At 32.6% G+C, this 27,500-nt stretch overlaps 1 protein-coding gene across 1 annotated transcript in view; it reads left to right on the forward strand.

The window, feature by feature from the left end:
• The window catches only part of LOC124430724 (G1/S-specific cyclin-D2), a 36,379-nt gene that overhangs the window by 6,650 nt on the left and 2,229 nt on the right, over window positions 1-27,500 (forward strand). Inside the window, exons 2-3 of the mRNA XM_046977701.1 lie at window positions 2,889-3,104; window positions 21,564-21,726. Of these exons, the coding sequence (XP_046833657.1) occupies window positions 2,889-3,104; window positions 21,564-21,726 (379 nt within the window). The remainder of the gene's footprint in view (window positions 1-2,888; window positions 3,105-21,563; window positions 21,727-27,500) is intronic.

The raw sequence follows: 27,500 nt of genomic DNA on the forward strand, positions 1-27,500 counted from the left end.
GCAGGTACACACAAGCGTGCTCGCGCGCGCGAAGCACTTTTTTTCACTCTTGTAGGACGATCTCCTATATTCGACAATCTGAAATGTTGTTTTTCTTCGCTATCTTGATTACTAAATGTGTGTGTGTGTGTGTGTGTTTATGAGAAAAAGAAAGAGAGAAAGATAATAAGATGGTTTTAAATGACACGAAATACAGGATGTGTCCAAAGTTTTTAAGTGATTTTAAAAATCACCAAATACTCTTTTGATGAACTCCTTTAGCCTCGCGATTGTAGCTTAACAAGTTAGATTTTGTCGTTTTGCAATATGAAAAACAAAAAGAAGAAACAAGAATTAATGTAAAAAAGAAAAAAAGGTCTTGTAAAAAAGTAATTGTGATTTTTATTATTACCTAGAAGCCTTTTTGGAAAAAAAAAAAAATAAAAGAATTCTTTTTCTTTTATTTTGTTTCCCACGCAAATTATAAATACTTTAGAACGATGGATATACATTCGCATGAGTATAATATATCTCTATGTTAGATCACTTTTCACGATTAAAGCGCACGTGCTTCTTCTTCTTCTTCTGCTTCTTCTTCTTCTTTTACTTCCCACGTATCACAGCTCGGGTCTTTAAATATAGCGTTCGTGTCATAATTTCACCTTTAAAAAAATTCGTCATCTGACGACTATCGTATATATACTTTTCTATCTTTATTCGTAATTTACTGTGTACGTATCGTTAAATGTCTCCTTGTTTTATTAATTTTCTGATTTTTAAATAATCCAACTCTTTTCCTCCTTTTTCTTTTTGCTTTCTTCTTTTCTTTTTTTTTTTTTTTTTAATTTAGAAAACATTGACAAATCTGCATTCAATTTCGCAAACTTTGAACAATAATATTTACATCGAAGAAATTTGCATCGATTAATAGTTCACTCTCTTTTCCATATTGTAATTTACTTTATTGAATTTATTATAATTTTTAAATTATTATAATAATATCTTAATAGAGACGTTTAAAAGGTGATTAAGTTTTATTCGACGTTAATCCAAAATATATATTCCTATTTTGATTAAATTGTTATATCTATAATATAATATAATCGACCTATAGCACCGTAGTAGTATTTGATTTTGCGATGACCTCGTTGAGCCCTGTGAAAGTCACGTTTCCATTTTTAAATGGAACCCCTCTATATCCTTTATTACATATTCTTGCAGCTGACATCAAAACTGTTTCCAAAATACTACCTACACTTTTTTTTCTTTTTTTTTTTTTTTTTTTTTTTTACCGTGTAATAAATACTTAGCATCATAATAATAAATAAATAAAAAAGTGTATGTGTGTGTGTATATATATATAATAGATGGATATCAAATTAATATTAAATTAATTAAATATATATATATATATATATATAAACCATCAGAAAAAAAATTAAAACATTAATATAGCAATCAATGAATTATATTAAATAAATTTATTTCTTATTTGCCATGAAGTTTTAAGATTCGAAAAAAAAAAGAAAGAGAGAAAGAAGAAAAAGAAAAAAAAACCGGATTTTAAATTACGTTCGTATATTCTTAATTAATAAGGATATATATATATATATTTTCTTTTTCTTTTTTCTGACGAAAAGAAATAAAAATGTCGGCATCCTTAATATTCGTGAGTTTAGGATATATGCGGTATCCTTAATCCGTGCCTTAGGGTATGCATATACACGGTGTCGCACGCTTAACATTCGGGACACGAGCAATAATCTCGAGTTGACTGAACGACAGAACGATAAAGTTAATCTTCGAGCGTAAAAAGGGTCAAACGTGGCCAAGCGCTCGGCATTAACCTTTCATCTTAGTACACGCGATATATATCGACAAATTTTGCAACGTTTCCCCATTACCAATATACATGGTGAGACATAAATAGACAATAAAACCGTAGATTATAAAATCACAAGGTAACTAGCTTTTGATACTAAAACCTTATTTTGCATAGTTGAATGAACAATTTTTCGAAACAAAATAATTGATTTTTAAAAATATCTAGAAACTTTTACCTCGCTCTGTATGTGTGTGGTATATATATATATATATATCGTTGATATTCATCTCGAAATAAGAAATTTAAGAGATCGAACATAAATTGTCGTTGAGGTCGACGACACTATAGGAGCCATCGTGAAACCATATCCTTGCCGACCTTCGCACGTTATTACGAAATCGCGCGAAATATTTTTCTTTCATTCACTTCTTTTTTTTTCGCACTTTAAAATTGATTTTGTGTCCTTTTTTTATTTCTTTATTTTTTATCAACGATCGTTCGATCTTTGGCCGCTAGGTAAAAAAAAAAAAAATAGTCGTTTTCTTTCGAAATATACAAGTATGTATATGTAGTTGTCGTATAAGTAATGGTATAATTAAAATCGCGTTATTGTAAAAATATTTCTATTTTTATTTCAATTCATTTTTTTTTCCTTTATTTCCCCATTTTATTTTTTCCTTCATATAATATAATCAGTTTATCAGAAGTATTTCGTCTTTTTTATTTTTTATTATTTTTTATTTTTATTTTTTTTTTTATAGAAAAATTTATATACATTTCTTTATTTATTTTTCGTTGTTTGCACTTTTATTTATTATCGATTTTAATTAGGATTAAAAGGTAATCCCGAAAGTTAATTGAAGGTTAATCCCGAATAAAATTTCGCTTGAATCACAAATTTTGTTTTAAATATCGTACAAACAATTTTTTTTCTTTTTTATCTCTTTTTCTGATTTCTATTTTTTTTATTTTTTATTTATTTTTTCTTTTTTTTATAAAAAAAAAGGAGAAAAGAAATAATTTTAATGAAGAGTTACGATCGAAATCGATTAGTCTCTAAAATGAATTTAATCGATGGTTGCAGGTATGCGAAGAGCAAAAATGCCAAGAAGAGGTCTTCCCCCTATCGATGAACTACGTCGACAGGTTCCTCTCGATCTGCCCGATCAGGAAATCGCAGCTGCAACTATTGGGAACGACCTGTTTACTCCTCGCATCGAAATTACGAGAAGCATCTCCGTTAACAGCCGAGGTCCTTGTTTTCTATACGGATAACTCCGTTACTCTTGATGATCTCTGGGTAAGTGAAGTATCTTTTCTTTATTATTTATCATCTTAAATTTAATCATCATTGCTAATACTAAAACATATATCTTGTCTCTTTACATTTTCTTTTTATTATTATCATTTATATATAATATTTTATATATTAATGTTTATATTATTACTTTCAAGTAATTATCATATTATTAGTATAAATCTTTTATCAAATAATTATTTAACAAATTGATCATTAAAATTAATATACGTCGTTATTTAAAGAATGAAATAATTTATTGATTATAAAATCATTTGTCAATTGAAAAAGAAAAAGAAATAGAATTCAAAAGAAAATTAAATCTATCGCTTTAATATTTAATACGTGAATACGATGATATATATAAAACAAAAACAAAAACAAAAAAAGAAAATAGAATGAATTAAGCCACCTTCGTATTAATATTCTCTATGTTATTATGGATCATATTAAATAAATCTATAAATGGACGCTAATCTAAGGCTCTTTATCTTTGAGATATATTCGATGCTTCTTTACGAGAAGATCTTTCTTTTAATCGTTAAAAGGGAGAGGCATTACGTAAACACCGGTTTTCTTAACGTAAATCGATCGTTTTCTAACGAGTTCGTAGTAAGATTAGATTTTTCTTTTTTTTTTCTTTTTCCTTTTTTTTCCCTTTTTCTTCTTTTTCTTTTTACTTCTTTGCGCTTTTTTCCTTTGCGAGTAAAACGTGATATCGTAGCAATAAGGGTGTAGATCTTAGAAATAGAACGTTAAGAAGATATATGTCGTCTCTTCTACAAGCGTTTCAATATCGTCAGTTTCAATCTTCTTACAGATTCAGTAGTATGTTACTCGATAGTTCTCGGTCATATGAGAGTATATACACTCCCCCCTCTCTCTCTCTCTATGTATATATATATATATATATAATGGGAAATGTAATACGTAATAGTTCCATACGAGATTCACGTAGAAATATTTTGTCGTCTTTTTACTTCTTTGGATAGAAGGATTAAGAGAGTTCTATGTGCGTAGATGTATACATGTGTGGGTGTGGGTGTATATATATATATATATATATATATATATATATATATATAAATCTTCATTTTGGATACGTAATACGATTCTTGCTGAGACAACCTCATTACTGTTATTTAGATAACGTGTGTATGTGCGAAAGAGAAAGAGAAAGTGAAAGAGGGAGGAGTGAAGATAAATAGAAATTAGTTTTATTATATGTACATTTTTACATTTAAAGAAATCTTTCATATTGATTTTATTAATTGTTGTTAATTGAAAAGAAAATGATAGAGAGAGAGAGAGAGAGAGAGAGAGAGAGAGAGAGAGAGAGAGAGAGAGAGAGAGAGAGAGAGAGAGAGAGAAGTATGCGGTTTGGAATGGATTTGGAAATTTATCATATAACCTTTGAGCACTAAGATGCGAATCAAAATCGGATATATTATTTAGATATGAATACTTCTAAGCAATACATAAAAGACGATAAGAGAGAGAGTAAGAGTAAGAGTAAGAGAGAGAGAGAGAGAGAGAGAGAGAGAGAGAGAGAGAGAGAGAGAGAGAGAGAGAGAGAGAGAGAGAGAGAGAGAGAGAGAGAGAGAGAGAGAATAAGCGTAAGAGTAAGAATAAGAGTAAGAGTAAGAAAGAGATCGAGTACGCGAGAGATTGTCAAGAGTCGCTGAAAATTAAATAATGTTACTATCAGCCCGTTATCTATTTAGGCTTGCTCGAGCTATCACTTGTTTGCTTCGAGTTGTTCTGTCGCATTCTCAAAAAGAGAGAGAGAGAGAGAGAGAGAGAGAGAGAGAGAGAGAGAGAGAGAGAGAGAGAGAGAGAGAGAGAAAACTGATACTCGATTTTGAATATTCGAAAAAATTTCAAATGTTTTCAACAAATAATTTTAATAGGATTCTTAAAAAAAAAAGAAGAAGAAGAAAAGAAACAAAGAAATACATGAAAACAAAATAAAATAAAATAAAAATAGCAGGTGTTCTCGATCGAATGATAAACGGTGCCACTAATCTTTCCTTCTATCGTTTTTCTCTCTCTTTCTTTCTCTATGCGCATACGTTTCGATAAATCGAAGTTGAAACGCGAGTCGTATAATTCTACTACCAACATACTTCTTTCGGATTTTCTCCATTGTAAAACTTGATACGTTTTACAATCACCCTAGAGTTTAGATTCTCTCGAACAGAAAATAACCGTAAATTTCTCCTATAAAAGTTTCATGCGATTAACATATCGAACGGGATGATCAATACGATTGTTAAAGAGAATACAACGAGTCTCATGGGTACGACGCAAAGCAAAGATTTCGATATTTTCGAGTAGATTTTTTCTAATAATGTAAAACATTTTGAATTTGTTTTCTTTATTTTTTATTATTTTTTTTTTTTTTTTGCTTTATATTAAACCCCTTATTACTTGAAACTTTAAAGTCACGCGTTTACGCTTATCTACATTTCTCAATTTTTTATATCGGCTTATCGTGCGAAAAATTTAATTAATGCCATTAAAATATGATTTACAACAACGATTATATAGAGTTTTAATTATATTTGATATAAATAATATTACAACTTTCACACGCGTTATATAATTTTTCTTGTATATAATAGATAGGAAAAGAAAGGGAAGTTGGGTTATTAGAGGTTTGATGTCGTGTCGTTCGCGTTTTTAATCGCTACAAAAATAAAAATAAAAAAGAAAAAGAAATTCGATCATTACTCAATCATTCAATCAATTATTAGTAAGAAAAAGAAAAAAAAAGAAAGACAAGATAATGGAATTAAAAAATTCGTATAAATTTACTTGAATGAATTCCACTTGTTATCAACAAATTTGCACTTTGGCCAGACATCGGGCGCCATATTGAAAGAAGCGGAGATATGCAAAGTTTGCAGTTTTTTAAAATTACAATTTATTAGAAATCGAACAGCACAGACTTCTCTCTCTCTCTCTCTCTCTCTCTCTCTCTCTCTCTCTCTCTCTTTCTCTCTGTGAGACTCTGTCTCTGACTCTGTCTGTCTATCTGTCTTTCGCTTCCGTCAGTATATACATGGATTGAAATCATTCGAAACAACATCGGAGTCTAAGAGAACCGGTGTTGGTGTAAAAGAAAGAGAACGATTTAATCCAGTGTGTGCTTCGCAATGGCGACGACGTTATCCTTCTCGAACGATCCAGATAAAATAAAACTAATGCCATAGCCACGTGGCTCTTCTTATCCCTGGTACATCGTTCGAAAACAGAACGTGAAAGAGTGAGAAGGAGAAAGCTAAGTATGTAAACGAAAAGAGAGAGAAAGAGAGAAGAGAGAGAACGGAAAAGAGAGAAAGAAAAAAGATCAGATTTGCAAAATCGCGGTACTCCTTCACCATGCTCCTCCATAATACATATAAACTTTTGCTATCTTTCTTTTTCTTTTTTCCCCTCTTTTCTTCTTTTTTATTTTTTTTCTTTTTTTCTCTCATTTCATTCAAAATGATTTCCTTGGCTATTGCGATTTACTCAGGCCGCCGTTAACCGAGATTTTGCACACGAACAAAGGATCGATAAATGCCATTTGCGATATCGATCGTAAACTGTACATATATCGTACACATAATCACATAGACTCACACAAGTTTTTAAAGAATTGAAAATAGATTGTCACAGCTATGTATACATACGTATATACATACATACATATATACAGAGATATATACATACATATATACAGAGATACATATATATATATATATATATATATATATATATATATATATATATATATACATAGGGAACTTTACGAATGGAACGTCGAAGGGGGGGAAAAAAAATATTAGGTAACATGGCGACTGTTGGTTCTCTCATGCAAAACCTTTTGTGGATTTATAAATTGCAAAGAGAAACGAAAAATAGAAATAAGAAAAAAAAAAGGAGAAAAATGCAAAACGTTTAAAAGGACAACCGGTTTTCTTCTAATCGGTTCTAAACGACTCGTGGAATTTTTCTTTTTTTCTTAATGCGCCATTGTTGTGTGCAAAGACAGTACGTTAAACCTGTCAGGGGATTTATGTTACTAATACTAACGTAACATAATCACACATCATTATCATCGAGTTGTCATTATCATTCTGAGAACATCACTGCTATTACGTATTTCTTCTTCTTCTTCTTCTATGGGTTTTCCACGATATTACTATATTAGTATGGTGGGGTTACTATTACTATTACTATTACTACGGACGCTACGATCATTATTATCTGTCAGCTGTTTTATCGTTCCTCTTTGTTTACTCACTCGACCTGATTATACTCTACTACTGCGTTCTAGGCCTACGTGACAGATTGTATATTGAACGCTGACATTCTTTTCTTTTTCCTTTTTTTTCTCCTATTTGTTCTTTTTCTTTTCTTTTCTTATTTTTTATGAGATCAATAAAAATATATATATATATATATATATATATACCTATACATATATTCGTGATCATTCTTTTAGACCACAAAAGTTTCTTAAAAAGGACATTTTAGGCCGATCCTAGTTTTATTTTCAAATTGTAACATTACTACAAGCATCTAGGAATTTTTTATTCATCCTTATGCATTATCATAGAAAATTTTGATGTTTCCCAATTCTTTCACGGCTCGTTTACTGAGATAATAAGAGAGCATGAAAAAAGAATTTTTTTGGAGGGGTGAATGGAGGGAAGAGAGTAAACAACAAGTTAAAAAGAAAACTATCGACAGACAATTTGCACCGTCGAGCATGAGTTAGTAACTTTATTGGCCTAAGTTATATGATGTGTGTTGTGGCTCGTGCTGATGCATGTGCACGAGTGCGTGTTGCAGGTGCACCAACCAATACACACACCTCCACGCCTATACTTGCCACCTTCCTCCCACCATTTTTCAATGATTAGTCATTTTTTTCTTTTCTCCCTACCTTCTCTCTCTCTCTCTCTCTCTCTCTCTCTCTCTCTCTCTCTCTCTCTCCTCTCTCCCCTCTCTCTCTCTTTCTGTTTTTTGGTTTTTATTACACGACTCGACGAGCACGAGCCAACACTTATGTGTATATATATATACACATACATACAAATATACATATATACATACATATATACATACATATATACATACATATATATATACATATATATATACATACATATATATACATACATATATACATACATATATATACATACATATGTATTTATTATATTATATGTATTGCCGGGTGTTCGAGTAAGTTAACATCGCTTACGATCCGTTCGAGTGCATCTGTGTCTGTATTAGTATTTATGTTTGCCAACAGCATTGCTTCGCTTTATTGCTCTTGCAGGGTAAGGGAATTGCTCCGAAAACAGCAATTATCCTTTCAACGTTTCGACTGTTTTACGCGACGATTAACATCACCTTCTTTCTCCCTTCAATTTACCACTGCACGTGTTTATATATATATATATATATATATATATATATATATATATATATATATGTATATGTATGTATGTATGTTCACTAATTGATATAAAAATAAAATTCTATTTCAGTTGTTTGAAAATTGGCCAAATTAAATATAGCTCGACTCTTTTAATTAAAATTGGAATAATTTTATTGAAAAAAAAAAAAGATGAAAAAAAAACATACAAAATTCATTATATACATTTTATTTATTTTACTTATTCATAAATGAAAATTCATTAACGTGTAAAATACAAATATTAGTTTAAAATTTATAAAGTAGAAATATTTAATTATATTAATTAATACGAAAGTATTATTAATTCCCTGAAAATAAAAGAAAAGAAAAGAAAAGCTAGAGTAAAAATAAAGGAACAAACGATTAAAGAATTCTCTAACATGGAAACGCTTCTTTAGTGTCGTAATAAAAAAACAAAATAAAGTCCAAAAAAACAAAGATAACTAATCAAGAACCATTATCGTCTAATTATTTAAATTATATACGTGCACAGACATGTACACAGAAAGAAAGAGAAAGAGAGAGACATTTGCAGATATTTCAGCCGGCTGGTTGAGAGGGCCAGAAAAGTAGAGAAAGAGAGAGCAGGTGAGGGCCAGCTGCATCGTAGTCGTAGTCGTAGTTATAGTCGTCGTTGTCGTCGTCGTCGTCGTCGTCATTCGTTCTCTCCTTCGAATCCTCCCCTTGTTGCCCTCCTCCCTTAGTCGCCTTCCCTTGGACCTCAAGACCCCTTAGAAGGGTACTGCACCGAGCATTGCCAGCTGCATCTGAGTTAGAACGTCTTGTGTGAATATGTACCACCCTTTTCCACCACCCTCTCCTATTACTATCATTATCATCATCATCATCGTCGTCGTCGTCATCATCTCCTCCTTCTCCTCCTCCTCCTTCTCCGTCTTCTCTCTTCTCTTTTTCTTTTTTTTTTCCATCAGCACGGAAGTCGAAACACGTACTTACTCGCAAATTTCTATGAGAGAGAAGGAGAGAGTGGGGAGGGGATGGTGCAGAGAAAGGAGGAGAGTTAACTGGCATGCCTCCTTCAAGAAGGGTGCCAGCTGGAAGCCAAGGTTCTCCTTTTCTTCTCTTTATTCTTTTTCTTTGTCTCCTCTTCTATACACGTATGTGTATATATATATGTATGGGTTTTTCTTCCTCCCCTCCCCAATTTCTTTTTTTTTTTTCTTGTTTTTTTAAAGGTTATTGTTATAGTTAACAGTATGAGTGAGAAAGGGATATGGTGGGGAGGGGGAAAGGTGGAGACAAAGTCGACTGCAATCAGTCTTTCGTTTTCTTCGAGACTTTTTCAATTAAAAAGTTCGATTCAATTGTTATATTTACTTTTTTTTTTTTTACGTTTCGTTGTTTCTCAATTCTTCTGAGACCATTGGAATCTCCGTTGTCGTTTTTATATTCGTTCCTTTTTTCTTTTTCTTTTCTTTTTTTTCCTTTTTCATTCTTTCATTCGTTCATTCATTTATCGGTGATTAGGAAAATAAGGAGAATTATATTATATATATATATATATATATATATATATATATATATATATTATGGCGAAATTATTTTGTTAATTGTCGAATAATTAGAATCGAATAACTGATTGCTATTTCTTCTTATGATAAACAATTTTTTTTTACGATAAAGTAAATAAAAGATAAATAAATCGTTTGTCGATATTATTGGTCTTGAATTATAATTTTGAACGATTTGTCATAGTCTCTTTTTTGTCATACATTCAACAATTAGGTCGAAGAAAAGGGGAATGAGGGAGATTGAAACAAAAGAGATAGATAATTAGTCTTGATAGCAATGATGATCATAGTGATCATGATGAGCATATTTATTATCATCATCATCATCATCATCATCATCATCATCATCATCATCATCATCCTGATCGTCTTGTTCGTCATCAATGTAGAAGCCAAAGTACTTGTCTTTCGAACCAAGACACAAGACACCTGCCCTTTGCAATTAGTATCGTGCACGCAAACAGCATGCACGTGCTTGCACCTTTTCTGTACTTCCTTCCAATTTCATTTTTTATCTCTGTACGTATCTCGATATTAATTCCGGTTTACTTTTTCCCCTCTTCAAGGGGATTTTTATTCGTCGAAAAATCCGCGTTCTCGGCACGTCGTACCTTTAGCTTGTACGTGCGCGCGTCTACCGTGTCTATGTGTGTATCTCTCTGTGTGTTTGTGTGTACGCCTGCACCAGGTACATATGCGTCCGTATTTTTCATTTTTCTCTCTTAAAATAAAAAGTAACAAGTTGCAGTATCATATGTTGCAACCTGTTGCTTAAACTTTGTCGATACTCTCTTGTAACAGGTGGTTATTTTCTTTCTTTCTTTCTTTCTTTCTTTCTTTCTTTCTTTCTTTGAATTGTTTTCTTCTCTCTCCCTCTCTTTCTCTCTTTCTTTCGTTTTTCTTTATACGAAGTTTATCATTCGAAGGGAAATTTTACATCAACGAATATTCGAAAAGAAATATAAATATATGTATTGTCATCTATGTATGTTATTTCAAATGATTGTTCGCGATCTATTTTATGAGAAATGTTTTCTTTTTTTTTTTTTTTTTCTTTCTTTTTTCTTCTTTTCTTTTTTTAGGTATCTCAGAGCTAGGACTATTTAATTATTGACAGAATAAATAATAAATATCTTTGGAAGATAATAGTATCCCTTGTGGATCGTAAAAAGCAGATTTAATAGGAGTCGTTGAGTGTTGGGCTGACAAACCTAATCTCGTAAAAATCTACTTGTTACGGGAACATCAGAAAAGAAAGCCGGTGTCTGATTAAATAGAAATTGAAAAAAGGTTGACTCTAAAACACAGATCATTGGGTGTAGTAAATTCTCTGAAGGGAATCGAGTGTAAATATATATTATAGTAGCAATAATAATAATAATAATAATAATAGTAATAATAATAATAATAATAATAATAATAATAATAATAATAATAATAATAATAATAATAATAATAATAATAATAATAATAATAATAATCAACAAGATATCATTTTCAAATGATAAAATGATTAAATAGAAATTGGAAAAAGGTTGACTCTAAAACACAGATCATTGGGTGTAGTAAATTCTTTGAAGGGAATCAAGTGTAAATATATATTATAGTAACAATAATAATAATAATAATAGTAATAGTAATAATAATAATAATAATAAACAAGATATCATTTTCAAATGATCATTTTTTTTTCTCTCATTTTTTTTCTTTATTATAAACGTCAATGGATAGATTATTTTTCATAGATTTCATAAGCGATTCTTCGTTGTGCATATTAGTGTGTCTATGTATGTGTGTGTGGGGGGGGTGTATGTGTATATATATATATATATATATATATATATATATATATATATATATATGTCTGCTCACATTTTAGACAACTCGAGACCTTTGAAAGTCACGTTAGATCGTTCATTAGAAAGGACAGCAGGTGGTCCGGCAAAAAAATCGCACGATTCTTTCGTAGTTACGCAAGGTGAAGGTAAAAAAAAAACGTACCTCCTCGAATCCCGTTGCTTTCCTTTTATTTGTTTCTTTTTTTCTACATTTTTTTCGGTTCGTTCATTTCGAGGGTAGAAGGGGGGGGTAGAGAAAGAGGGAGAGGGAGATGGATTTTTATCGAGGAGCATTCGCGAGACAAAATTTATTGCCGAAGCGAAGAGCGGAAGTAGCTTTCTTTTTATTTTTTTCTTCTTTTTAATATGCATATTAAAAATCTTACGACAAGATATTGAGACGGGTGAAATTGATAAAATTTAAATCGTAGCAAAATGACAAGTACGATAAAAGTTAAGTTGTCTCCGATAAGAGACCCATTCGTCTCTCACAGTAAAGGAACACTATATATATATATATATATACGTGTGTATGTGTGTGTGTATACGGTGTACACAGAGTAAAATGTTACATAATATATAACCAGATTTATATTTTGTTTTATTTAAAAAAAAAATATATATATATATAAGATGAACATTATCTTTGATAACTATCTGTTGGATTGAATTGCTAATTAGAAATTTTTTTTTCTTCGTAATAAATAATGAAGTACATTACGTGTTTGTAAAATTTAATATTAATATTATGAATAAATTCTTCTCACGAACGTTCGAGAAATGAAATAAAAAAAAGTCTTTTCTCTTTTTTTTTTCTTTTTTTTTCTTTTTTTTCTTTTTTTAAATCGTTCTTTCAACTAGTCACGCAATACCTTGACAATTTTCGTTCTAATTCTTAGCTTTACCTTGCTGATTTTTACGGAATGAAACGTGACCGAGAAATTCTATTAAATTTTTTCCCATTGCCATACCTCTTTTGCAGAAAGACCGAACGAGATTCGACTTATAAAATGGCGATCGACCTTTTTTCTTCCTTTTTGCTTCTTCTTCTTCTTCTTCGAATTCGTCTAATACCTCTCGTAGATTCCTAACGTTACGACGCGTGCGTGACCGCGATCGTTAAGAGTCTCTAAACCGAAATGTCGGCTTTCTAACAAAGAGTATCTTCTCTCCTTTTTTTCTTCTTTTTTTTCCTCTCTCCTCTTTCCTTTTTATCGCGCAAGTAAAGAACTTTGAAATGTAATAGACGATTAATATCTAATTAGTAAAGAACTTTTTTGAAGTAACCATACGACGCCATTTTTGAAAATAAATAAAGAAGATACGATTTTTTTTTTTTTTTTTTTTTAATATATAAAAGAGTGTCCTTAATCCAGGATCATGAAAAGTTGCTTTATATTCTGTCTCTTTCTCTCTCTCCCTCTTTCTCTGTCTCTTTCTCTCCCCCCTCTTTTTCTGTCTCTGTCTCTGTCTCTCCCCCCCTCTCTCTCTCTTTCATTGTAAAAACTTGATCGTAACTTTGCGAGAAGCGTACATATATGTATGTGTGTATGTACTATATATACATATGTACGCATTAACGAATTTTGCGCTGTAGGTTTTAGAAATAGTTTTACGATGAGGGCATCGCTCGAGGACGCTGACCGATTCGAGGCCATTTAAAAACTTGCCTTTCGAAACGAACTTTCGAACTTCTTCTTCTTCTTCTTTTTTTTTTTCCTAATTTAGAGTCAACTTTTAGGAAAAAAGAATAAAAAAAAAGGATAAAAAAAAAAGAAAAAGAAAAAAAATTTCTTTCATCGTGAATATCAAATTTTATCGGACGATTTTAATCAATTTATTAATCAAAAATGGTTTTATATCAATTTTAAAAAAATAATCCATTTATAATAATGACGAATGAAACTAAAGTATTTTAATTGACGTATATATTATGTATACACACATATACACGCGCACATATAGATATTTCTTTTTTGTCTTTTTTTTTATAGTAAACAAAGAATTGTTAATACAAATAGATATGAAATTTGTTGGTTTAATATGGACCGATTAGTGTGTGTGTGTGTGTGTGTGTGTATTTTTCATAATCATTATTAAAAAGTCAAGAGGTTGCTTTTGAATCAAAGCCGGTGCCTTAATTTGTTTCGTCGGTTGTCCTTTTCTGTACCGATATATCGAGGCCGCCTTTTAAAAATCCACTGTTCGTACTTTCTAACCTCCAAACTAATAGACAAGCCGGCTAGTTTCTTGATAGACGGCCTTGAATTCTCTCGATGTGACGTATCGATACGGTCGAATTTATTCATCCTAACTATCTCTCGAGGAATCTCATTTATGCGAACAGTTTCTTCAATTATTTCAATCAAAATTATTTCATTAATTTTCCTTTAAATAATAATAATAATTATTAATAATAATAATAATTATTATTATTACTATTATTGTCGATTTAAAGTAATTTTTATTATTATCATTATTATCATTATTAAGAATATTAATATCATTAAAGTAAATATCTAGCAATTAGTTTGTTTCATTGTCAAAGTCAGATGTGACGTATCGATATATACGGGATATATACGCAGAGTAATTTTTTTTTCTTTTCCCTTTTTTTTTTTTAACAGAAAAATAATTTGATAATATTTGCCAGCTACGAATTTATTTCTACTTATTGTTACCTTTTTCTCTCTCTCTCTCTTTTTCTCTTCCTTCCTTCCTTCCTTCCTTCTTCTCTTTCTTTCTTTTGTACTTGCGACCGACGAAATAAATTTAAATTTGTGTGCCTCGTGCGGGTACCCGCACTTAAGAATAGACTCGCATTTACGTACGTAAAACGACGCCTTCTCGGAATTTCTTTACGTTTTCCTTTTCTTTTTTTAAACGTTCGATTGTAATAAAACAGTTCATTTATTAGCACTTCAAATGTTTATTACGATCGATTTAAAATGGTTGTTCGACCAGATCGATCGAACTTTATATTATTTTTTGCTCATATCAAAATATTTTCATCGACTTGTGATATAAATATATAATAAACGATCAATTGAATTAATATACGAAGAAAATATACGAGATTTCGTCAAGAACATTATTTTAATATGAATCACCCTATATATTCTATGTTAACACGTTACATGAACCACCCTAGATATATTTTTTTACAATTGAACAAATAGGAAGTTTGGCAAGCACATGAATGTAAATATATATATATATATATATATATATATATATATATATATATTTATATTTATATTTATACAAACATAATGTATACACATATGTATATACGTATTTGTATATATCGGTACGTATACCCATATATCGCATGTACACATGTCGGTAACCGGAGCAGATGTACTGCCGCAAAGGCAATTCCTGGAAAGGGCCCGGCAGAAGAGGACAATGGCGTGCCTCTTTATACACGTTGTGTAGGAGAGCCAAAGAACGACGAGGCGCCTTTTCAAGACCCACCTAACAAAATAAATACCTCGTAGTGCATAAGCTAAGAAACATAGGGAAGAAGTTCGATTCAATCGAGATCCATCGAAAAAAAGAAAGAAGAAAGAAAAAGCAAAGAAAAGAAAAAGGAAAGGAAAACATATCGAAAACATTCAACAAAAACTATAAAAGAGAAATGGGGTCTTTCGAATTCAAATTTGGCGCCTGGTTTAACATCGACTACTACTGTGGCGCCGCGATTTATTCATTCCCGAACTAACAAGCCTATGTAATATTACTATATAATATGTATGTGTACATATGTAAATACGCGCCATAATTACGAAAGTGACCTGTATGAGCCTATGACTTGTCGAATAAAATATGATGATTTATTCGAGTTAAGAAATGCGTTGACCATATCAATGTTACCGAAGACAGGTGGGACAACGTACTAAAGGCGGAGTGACCTAATTGATAGGCGATTTAACCATTGGAAAAACTATATCCTCTTTACAGGTTAGCGATACTTGTAATTGTATTGGTCGAACACCGAGTAAAATCGATCACAAAAATAAAAGAAAATAAAAAGAAAAAGAAAGAATTTAATAAAATCATGTCAAATTCATTTATTATATTATTTTCATCGATCTACTCGCGGTTTACGACTTTTTGATTTCTTTACGATCATCAATTACGATACATTCAAACCTAAATTGAATTTCTTATTTCACATTTACGCTTTCGTACATTTTATGATTAAAACAACATTGGATAATAGGGTATATTCAAAGCATGTATCTTTTTTTTCGTTTTTTCTTAGGACACTCGATAGAAATTAAAGAGAAAGAGTGATAGAAAAAGAAGAGAATAAGTAGTGGCGAGAAAGAGAGTGAGAGAGAGAAAGAGAGGTTATGTTCCGGTCGAAGGTTTCTTATAGGCGAAAAGGAAGGTTCGGATATGTTCTGGTAACCGGAGCAGATGTGTCCCGCAAAAGGCCGTTCCTGGAAGTAAATTCGAGTCTCTCTTTCTCTCTTTATCCCGTGTCCCTCCTCCCTGTTGTCCCTCTTTTCTTCACGAAGCCGCCACGGCGGCTTGGGAGCACAATGGCGCTGCTAAGTTACATCACGGACACGACGCAACGTGAAGACGCAAAGGAGGAAGACTCTCTCTTTCTCTCTCTCACTCTCTCTCTCTCTCTCTTTCTTTCTCTCTCTCACTCTCTCTCTCAGACAAATGAATAAAAAAACTTTCTATCCCTTTCTAACTCACAATCAGAGATATCTATAGATACCGCATATAACGCATACAAATATATTTTCTAACTTTCTTTCTTGTACAAATCTTTAAATACTTTCTTCTCTTTGTATCTCTTAAACGTATAAATATATTCTGTATATTTATCTCTTTTTTAAACATATACATATTGATATATGATTTGTTTGTCTCTCTCTCTCTCTCTCTCTCTCTCTCTCTCTCTCCCCCCCTCTCTTTCTCTCTCTTTTAGACGTTAGTTGGCTTCATTTTCCATCTCTTCTTTAATACTTAAAACCGTGGAAGTTATGATTCCTGCAGGACGAAGGGCACCAAGACCGAAAGACTACGCCACTGGTGGGCGAGGAATGCACGGACGGTGATTCTGGTTTTTCTTGCCAGTTATGCCATGAAAGAGAGAGAGAGAGAGAGAGAGAGAGAGAGAGAGAGAGAGAGAGAGCCTTAGCCTTTGTAATACTTTATTTTTGGCCGGAATGGTAAACACCTTGCTCAGAGGCGCCGCCCTTTTCGTTCCTTCGCCCTTCTTCTTATTTTTCATTTTTTCCATTATCTTTTCCATTCTTCCTTACTACAGGGTGCTTTCTCTCTCTCTTTCTCTCTCACACACTCTTGTCTTTTTTAACTTTTCTGTATCTTTATCATCCCTTTCTCTCTCTGTCTCTCTCTCTTTCCCTTGTTTTTCTTAATCTCTCACTCTTTCTTTCTTTCTTTTACTTTCATTTAACTTTTGTTCTCAATCAATTTCATTCAGTTATTCTCTTCCTTTTACTTTCATAAATTTTCTTTTAATTTTTTCTTTCCTTCCCTCTCTATCATTTAATCATTCTCTTTCTTATCGATTGCTCTATTGCTCCAGAAATGTCTCCCACAGAGAGAGAGAGAGAGAGAGAGACAGAGAGAGAGAGAGAGAGAGAGTGAGAGGGAGAACTTTGTCTATTTTATCGATTCCTCGTTACAAATGAAATAAATCGAGAGGGGTTGCCTTCTCGGAAGACAACCAGGTAGCGGATGCCCCCTTGCGTGTTTGAACACACCGCAGAAGTGTGTATGTGTGTATATATGTGTGTGTGTGTGTGTATGGTGTGTAGTGTGTGGTGAGAAAGAGGTCCTCCTTCGGTAGGTCGAGATTCGTTTCCCAAGGATGATTTCCAAGTTTCTCTCTCTCTCTTTATCTCTCTTTTTTTTCTCTTTCTGTTTCTTTCTTTCTGTTTCTCTCTTTCTCTTACGGAGAAGATTTATCGAGCAGGAAGAGGGACCGCTCGCTCCTTACACAAGATGATCTTTTTCATTTCGATGTATTTTCGTGGAGGTTCAGATCGTTAACACCGACTGCCAACACATATGAAAATATGACGGAAAGTTGTTTGGATTATCGTCGAGTTTGAGGCAGGTTTGGGGGGGATGAATTTCTTTTTTTTCTTTTTCTTTTCTTTTCTTTTCTTTTTATGATTTCATTTTCTACCTGCTTGAGAACATCATATATTCGTGTTTATCTGTTTATATGTTAGAAAATGAGAGCTTTAGATATTAATCTGTAATATACCGATCATGGTGATTTCATTTACATTTATATGCAATAATATTACACTCGTTGTAAAACTTTTATTATTATTAATTATTCGAGTATAATTTTTAAGTAACACATAAATAAGGATGTCTATTCTTCAACAGCATTCATTGGACTTTTCTATTTAATTCGAATGAATGATTATGTTTGAATTTTTTATTGTAATATTACAAAGGTAAAGTGATCATCGTATTATTTCAATGAGGCTCTCTCTCTCTCTCTCTTTTTTTTTTTAATCGTTACACTCAGCGACCACCACCTGTCGCACTCTCTCAGTTCCGATTCCACAGGTGACATCTGGAAAATGAACGGCAGGCAAGTAGGCAGGCAGGCAGGCAGGCAGAGACGAGGTGGAGGGAGGGGGTGAGGGCAGGAGGTGGTAGGCATAGGTAGCGTGAAAATGAAGCGAGGACAAGGGTGGAAATATTGTTATTACGAAGTATCACGCGGATCCGGCGTGTAATTAGGAACGTAATTATGGTCCGACGGTAATTTAACTGGATTATCGTTTCGTGATATCTCGCATAGATCGATTCGTCATTAAGTATAATAATGATTATAATAATAATAATAATAATAATAATAATAATAATAATAATAATATTAATAAAAGTATGAAAAGGGGATCGTAAAAACAAATGCCACGTATAAATGAAAATAATATATATATATATATATATATATATATATATATATATATATGTATATAAATAAAATGATTCACAATTTGATATATCAAAGAAATATCAAACTATTTACTTCCGGCGTCACGAGGGTTACTTGCTCCCACGATTCTTTTCATCATCCACAGTGATTTCCGTTTTGCATGACGATGAACGATCGCAAAGGGATGCCAAAGAGAGAAAGAGAAAGAGATAGAGAGCGAAAGAGAGAGAGAGAGAGAGAGAGAGAGAGAGAGAGAGAGAGAGAGAGAGAGAGAGAGAGAGAGAGAGAAGGAGAGAAGGAGAGAAGGAGTACGTGAAGTTTTTTTTGAGAAACGGGATGTGAGAGGGCAGGTGCGAGTTAGGCGAATACTGTCGCATAAAAAGGGTCCAAAAGGGTAGCGGGTTATGCGATAACAGTAATAGCACATATAGAAAGCATACTCCAAACTAAAATAGCTATTATAATGGATCCATAGAATCTACGTGAGAACATGCTTTCAATCCTTTTCCGATTCTCTCCTTTCTTTCTTTGTTAAAATCTTATTATTACATTCTTATAACATAATACATTATAGTTATATATTTCTTATATATATATATATATATATATATATATATATATATATATGTTATATATATGTTATATATATTATATATATGTTATATATATTATATATATATGTATATATATATATATATATATATATATAAAATCAAAATTAACAAAAAATATCAATAGATATTTTATTGACAAGATATAAATATATATAAAAAAAAAAAAGAAAACGAAGAATAAAATAAATGAAGTAAAAAAGAACAAAAAAGTAATTCTCGTCGTACTCGTGGATAAAAGTCCGTAGTGAAATCAACTTCCGAGACGCCTCGTCGCGTACTCACGCCTTTGTTTCATTCACTGGCTACGACGAGTTGCGTTACGTTCTCGTACGCACTCACTCACTCACTCACTTACGCACGTACGCACGTACGCACGTACGCATGCAAGCAGTACGCACGCACGCACGCACGCACGCACGCACGCATGCGCACTCGAGCGCGAAACCCCGACGACCAAGGATGATGGCCCGATTAAATGCGAAAGGAAGAAAGAGAAACTAGCAATATTTCTCTCTCTCTTTCTTTCTTTCTTTTTCAACGCCTTATAAAGTATTCTTAAAAAAGTCCATAGGACTTTTTATCGCTTTTACAAAATATTATAAATAATCTGTACAAGCAAAATGCGTTTATGGAATATTAAATTTTACGATACGTTCCTTCGATTTAATAAACATTAAAGATTAATCGATTAAAAATTACAATTAAATGATTCCCGCGAATAATAATAATCAATTTATTTCTTTTATAACAATTGAAAATACGTTATAATAAATATTTATTTATTTTCTATTTTCGATCGGTTTATATAATTTTGAATGAAATTCTAATGATCGTCGGTTATTGTGAAAGGAAGGTTAGTGGGCGAGGTCGAATCGTATGAACATAATACGTATAAAAGAGACAAAGAAAGAGAGAGAGAGAGAGAGAGAGATAGAGAGATAGAGAGATAGAGATAGAGATAGTATCGTTATTGACACGTGTATTTGACGTAACTCGAGTGCAAAAGAGAGAGAAAGAGACAGACAGACAGACAGACAAACAAAGACGGACAGAGATAGAGACAGAGAAGTAAAATTTCTGAACGAATTTAACGGAGTTCCTCCTTTCATTGGTGAACGATGATGACGATGAAGACGAAGACGAAGACGAAGAAGACAGGCTAAGACGTTGAAGGACACCATCGTAGTACTCGCGTAGTACTCGAGTCTCGTGTAATTTCACGCTCGAGGGACCGGCATCGTACTACGGTACTACTACTATACTATACTATACTACGAGAACTTACGCGAGCGGATGCACCGTATCCGTACCGTATCCGCCGCGTGTTCGTGCCTATTAACCGAGGAAGATCGTAACTTTCGAGAAAGAACTCTTCTTCGATACGATCTTCAAGAATCATTTCTTAAGAAGTTTTTTATAATAGAATAATTTAAGGGGGTTGATGAAACTGGAATGTTTGGAGAAAAATAAAAAGAATCTTTAATTAATATAAATAGGTATACGTTAGTTTTTTGTTTGTTTTATTATTATTATTACTTTTTTTTGACGATAGGAACATCTTTAACAAACGAAAGTAAACGAAAGTAACTCATCGTTTTGTTTTGGTTCTTTTTCTTTTTGCCATAGAATACTAATAAATGTTTATTTAATGTTTATTACTAAATTATAAAAGATGGAACAAAAAGTAGGAAAATATTAACTCTTGCTTTTTTTTTCTTTTTTTTTTCTTTTTTTCGTTTATTTTTTATCATTCAACCCTCATATATATATATATATATATATATATATATATATATATATATATTTATTCATATCTATCATTATAAATTATATTATATATTACATATAAGAAGAAGGAAAATTAATTATTTTAATTTATTTATTTTTCTCTTTTATCTCCAATTTGTTTTTCTTTCTTTTTTTTCTTTCTTTCTTTCTTTCTTCATAATGAAAATAATTCGGAATAAAGTTTCGATGCATTATCGAAAAATTATCGATTCTTCCTTTCTCTATATCTTATCTTATTTTTCCTTTTTTTTTTTTATTTCAGAGGTGGGAACAGCTCGTAGTGTCAAAACTGAAATGGGAGCTTTCAGCAGTGACGCCGGGGGATTTCCTGATACACATTCTCAGCAGACTACCCGTATCTCCTACCTGGGATCACATGATGATCTTGAGGCACGCACAGACCTTCATAGCCCTAAGTGCAAGAGGTAAATTAATAAAACCAATTATAATTCAATTTTAAAACCTATCAAATTCTCGCGCACGAGTTTTATCATCTTTTACGGGGCCTTTACTTCGCCCAGACAATTTTTTTTCTTCTTTCTTTTTTTTTATAATTTCTTTTTCTTTTCTTTTCTTTCCTTTTTTTTTTTTGTAAATTCTAATTTTGTTCCTATTTATCAGAGAGATAGAAATTTATCATTTTAAAAGCATTGATCTCTCGCAAAAGCACGGTCAGACATTTTGATCGTGAGAACGAAGAAGGTAACAATTGTAGGAAATTCATTTAAAGGACGTTAAAGGTCCGATCACGTCGAGGGCTGAACGTCGAGTTACGTTCATGGAATTCGTCGTGGAATTTTTTTTTTGTCGCTTTTCCATCCTCTTCTCTCTCTCTGTCCCCTTCTCCTCCCCAAACTCCTACCTCCTTCTAAACCCCTAGCCTGGCCCCTTATCGCCCTTCGTCACCTGTAATTCGCCTCTCGAAGAAGAGGTACGATCGATCGTATTGCTTCCACGTAGTAGGAAAACATCAGGGGATATTTACTTCAGAACGACTACGACTTCTCTTGAACCCTTCTTCTTCTTGGTGTACATAAAAAAAAAGAGAGGGAGAGAGGAAAAGAGAGAGAGAGAGAGAGAGAGAGAGAGAGAGAGAGAGAGAGAAACGGTATAATAGATTCCTACGTGTTAAAATAATCGTGCATTGAGAGTATAGAATTTTGATTGATAATACGTACATTTTTATATATATATATATCATTCTATGTAGAGAATAGATAGACAAATTTAATTCATTGTCCATTTCGTGGTAAATAATTATCAATTTGTATTAAAATAAAACATGAAAATTACAATAATATATCTATTTACATATAATAATTCCACATATAATGTCATCAATCTATACCAAGATATATAACAAATTTAATAAAATAACAAAGTATAACGATAAATGATTTTCCCTGGATCGTTGATCCCAAAAGATAGTGATATAAAGAGGTACGAATGTGAAAGAAAGGATAAGGGAGGACGAGAAAAAAAAAGAAAATAAACAAATAAAAGAAAGAGGGTTATTTCGAGGATCGAAATTTGATTTACCAAGGAAGAAGATATCTCTCTCTCTCTCTCTCTCTCTCTCTCTCTCTCTCTCTTTCCCTCTGTCTAACATAAGAACAAGTTTGAATTATCGGAATCCCGTTGTTCTCGCGAAGGATCGATCGATCGAGAAGGATCCCACCGAGATCAGAGATCTTTAAATGCCTGAACGTGTCTCATGAACTCGTTTCATATCTCTCTCTCTCTCTCTCTCTCTCTCTCTCTCTCTCTCTCTCTCCTTCTCTCTCCCTCTCTCTCTCTCGGTCATTCTCTGTCTTTCTCTGTCTCGTTTTCTCATTGGATGCCAATACGAACGAGACGTAGCAAGCAATACAACAAAGAGGAGGACATAAGATCCCAACGCACACGTACGTACGTCTTCTGGTTAGCCGGTTGTTATTACAGAGGCTCTGGTGGTAGCAGAGCGCGCAAAAAGGTAGGACCTTCGTCCTTCGTCCTTGTCTGGCCGGTTGGTCCAGTCCAAGCGCGTGGCGAAGAGCCAGTCGTTCAAAGCGAGTAAAGCGCGCACGGCCCTGACGAGAGAGGAACACGAACGACGTCTTGTCCACTACGTGAGTTCGAGGCCTTTCGTTTCTCACGAACCAAACTAGGTAGTCACCAATAAAAGAGAGATAGAGAGAGAGAGAGAACTTTCTTGGTCCAGAAAAACGATTACGAATCTTTCTCTTTCTCTCCTTTCGTTCGTTCTACATATCCGTCATTTTCTATATCTTTCGTTTCTTTTTTTTATTTTCTCCATCTATTTCTCTTTTCACTTTTTAATCTTGTTTTATTTTCTTTTCCTTCTGTATCTCTCTTTCTTCCTCTCCTATTCAAACTCTACCCCTCCCTTCCTCTCTCTCTCTCTCTCTCTCTCTCTCTCTCTCTCTCTCTCTCTCTTTCTCTTTCTCTTTTTCTATCTCGAAGAAAAAAAAAGAAAGAAAGAAAAAAAAGAGAAAAAATTATTCATACCACTCCTTCCAATCTTGATCTTTTCTATTCACGGATGTACATACAAAATTGACAACTTTGACCTGAGCTCTATGACTCTCTCTCTCTCTCTCTCTCTCTCTCTCTCTCTCTCTCTCTCTCTCTCTCTCTCTCTCTCTCTCTCTCTCTCTCTCTCTCTATCTATCTATCTATCTATCTATCTATCTATCTATCTATTTATCTTTCTAACAATAAATAAAAATAGAAAAAAATCAATATTATATAAATGTATCATCTTTCTAGTAACTCTTTCTCTCTCTAATAATTATTTAAAAAAAAAAAAAAATAAATAAAATCAGCTTTGAAACATCAAAGTTGAATCATTCATTCAAGTGAAATTAAAAGAGAAAGAGAAAGAGATAGAGAGAGGGAGAGAGGAAGAGAAAGAGAGATAGATAATAGAACGTTAGAGCGAGAAAAAAGTATCTAAGGGTGACGAGGATCAAAGGACGGAGTGGACTCATTCTTGTTGCTTCGAGGCAAGTAAGGTTAACCAAAGTGGAGGGATGCTGGGAGTATCTATCTGTCTCATTCTTTCTCTCTCCTTCTTCTCTCTCTCTCTCTCTCTCTCTCTCTCTCTCTCTCTCTCTCTCTCTCTCTCGCTTTCTTATGCAAAGCTGACCACACACAGTGCATCTTGGTGCGAGCCGTGAGAGCATACCGAGAGATCTTTGAACAAGTAAAAATGATTTTAGTAATCACGAGGTTCAATGTACAACTTATATACATATAACAAGGAAGTCAATAGATATTATATATATATATATATATATATATATATATATATATATATATATATAATTATTAAATTAAAACAAAAAAAGAAGAAGAAAAGTAAAAATAAAATAAAAGCAATATAAAAATACGTCGTACAGTATTCCAAGAAAAGAAAAAAAGAGGGAGAGAAAAAGTTGATCGAAAAAAATGTAATAAAAAATTAGAAACAATCGACTAATACGATTCTGGATTTGGTTTAGGAAAGACGATCGAAATGATTTCCCGAGGCGAATTGTTACGCGAGAAAAGCCCTGCTCGTGATGAGTTGTTACACAACGTGATTAGCCGTATAATTGATCTAATTGCATCAATGCTCGTCGTCGTTGGCTCCCTCGAATAGCCGGAACGTTCGTAACGCTTCGTTTCAAGGTCGATCGTACCAAAGGCGCTAAAGAGGATGCTGCATGTTCATCTCTCTCTCTCTCTCTCTCTCTCTCTCTCTCTCTCTCTCTCTCTCTCTCTCTCTCTCTCTCGTACGTTCAGTGTGATTATCGAAGAAACGAAAAACAACATTTCACATCACAATCAGCAAACTTCCTTCTCTCATAATGTTTCTTTCTCTTTCTCTCTCTTTAATTCTTTTTTATTCTGTCTTTCTTTCTCTTTTTCTATCTCTTTCATTCTTTTTTATTCTGTCTTTCTTTCTCTCTCTTCAATTCTTTTTTTTTTTTATTCTGTCTTTCTTTCTCACTTCCTTTCTGTTTCTCTGTCTCCGTTCGTACATACGTCGCAGCATCGACGCATTCCTTCCTTATCTCTCGCTTCAACCTCATCGAAGTCTTGCTTGGTTGAGTTCTCGTTAGGCTAATTCCACCGTGAGATATGTGTATACCGTTTCTATGAGGAAGAAAATGCTCTAAACGAGCTTGTAGCCGTGATTAAGTATGTATATATGTGTATATATATATACAACATACATACATACATACATACATACATACATACATACATACACACACACACACACACACACACACACACACACACACACACACACACACAGAGAGAGAGAGAGAGAGAGAGAGAGAGAGAGAGAGAGAGAGAGAGAGAGAGAGAGAGATAATGAATAAAAAAAAATAATCATTACAAAGGGAAACAATATTTTTCAAACGTCGAGATTTTTTTTTATAGCGATCGTATTAAAAATGGTCGAATTAGACGTCGTACTATGTGAAGAAGTTCTATATACTAGATCTTTTTAAAAAGAAATGTAAAAGTAAGAAAAAAACAAAAAACAAAAAAAAAGAAACAAAAATTGTGAAACCATCTTATAAGACAAATATCATACGACAAATTTTCATAGAAAAGTAATCGTATTAAAATATGTTTTTACGTAAAAGATATCATAAAAAAAAAATATTTCATACGAAATAAAAATTGGATGATAACTACTTGTTGGGAAAAAAAAAGAAAAAAAAAAGGAGGAAGAAGAGAGAAGGAAAAAAGAATAAAGTTCAATTGAGAAAGAGCATACTTAAAATATTATAGAAGAAGAGGGGGATGAGAGAGGGAGTACAGAGAATTTTTTTTCCTTTGGCTTCGTCAAGAGGTCGAGGTAAACCACCGGAGAGAAATGTACGAGATGATGTAATCGAAATAGCAGCAGACGAGTGTGAAAATATCGAATCTTTTATATCTTCTTCATTCATTCCTTCTAATTCTTCTCTCTCTCTCTCTCTCTCTCTCTCTCTCTCTCTCTCTCTCTCTTTTTCTTTCTCTTTATCTCCCTAGTCCTTTAATAATTATTATTAAAGAGCGATGCGAGAAATCCAATGTGATGTGATAAAATAACTCAAATGAAATTCTTTTACGCAATGCGTACACACACACACAGATACATTCGAATGAACGATTCAATATTTCTCATTTTTGAATACGAGAAATGATGATATATAAACGTGTGACCATGCATAATACCTATCATAGAGAGAGAGAGAGAGAGAGAGAGAGACAGAGAGAGACAGAGAGAGAGAGAGAGAGAGAGAGAGAGAGAGAGACAAAGAGAAAGGCGGTCCATCTTCCATATAACCAGTTCTAAGAACTTTATTGCACCTTATGCTCGCGAGAATCAATGATTAAAACATAAAATCTTCAGACCGGTATTATATTTAATTATAATAACAGCGACAATGTTTCTAATACGTATGTAATTATATTTAATTATAACGTTAAAATATTAGTTTTAAAAAGTTTATTAGCAAATAAGTAAAATTCTTGATATATAATTTGTTCAGTTTGGCTTTTTACTTTTCTTTTTCTTTTCTTCTTTTTTTTTTTTTTTTATCACGAATCAACGATAAATAAAAATATTTGGTTTTTAATCTTTCAAACACGTTGAATCGGAAAACAATTTATTGTTTCTATATTTCTAAGAACATGTATCTCCTAAGCTGGAATACCTATGTACGTGATTTATGAAACAAATCGGTGAGGATTATACTATCCTTAGCTTTCTCTCTTAAATTTTACGAATGATTATCATATTTCAAGGCTTTTAACATATCGAGGATTTCTCTTCGTTCCTATCTTGGATTAAAAGTGTTAGAATGGTGAAAGTGTGCAATCTTAATCGAAAAGAGCGCAAGGAAACAAATTTTGTTTTTAGAGTTATAGAAATACCCTGACAATCAGCCCGACTAAGAACATTTGGCAGATTCCTTTAAAGGGATCATCGAGAATCCTTAAAACTTCAGTTCATTCTTACTGACATTCCTTACCTTTTATGACGATTCGGCTTCTCGTCAGTTTTAAAGGGAACGATTCGTTTTACGCTAATTGCTCGTAAAAGTTGAAAAAGGATGAATGTCAAATCTTAAATTTTAATCTTTACAGGAAAATCGATGAATATAACATTTTCCATCGTTTACTTTCTAATTTCACGTTTAGAATGAGATAA

Source organism: Vespa crabro, chromosome 19 (assembly GCF_910589235.1).
Source record: "Vespa crabro chromosome 19, iyVesCrab1.2, whole genome shotgun sequence".
Lineage (NCBI taxonomy): Eukaryota > Metazoa > Arthropoda > Insecta > Hymenoptera > Vespidae > Vespa > Vespa crabro.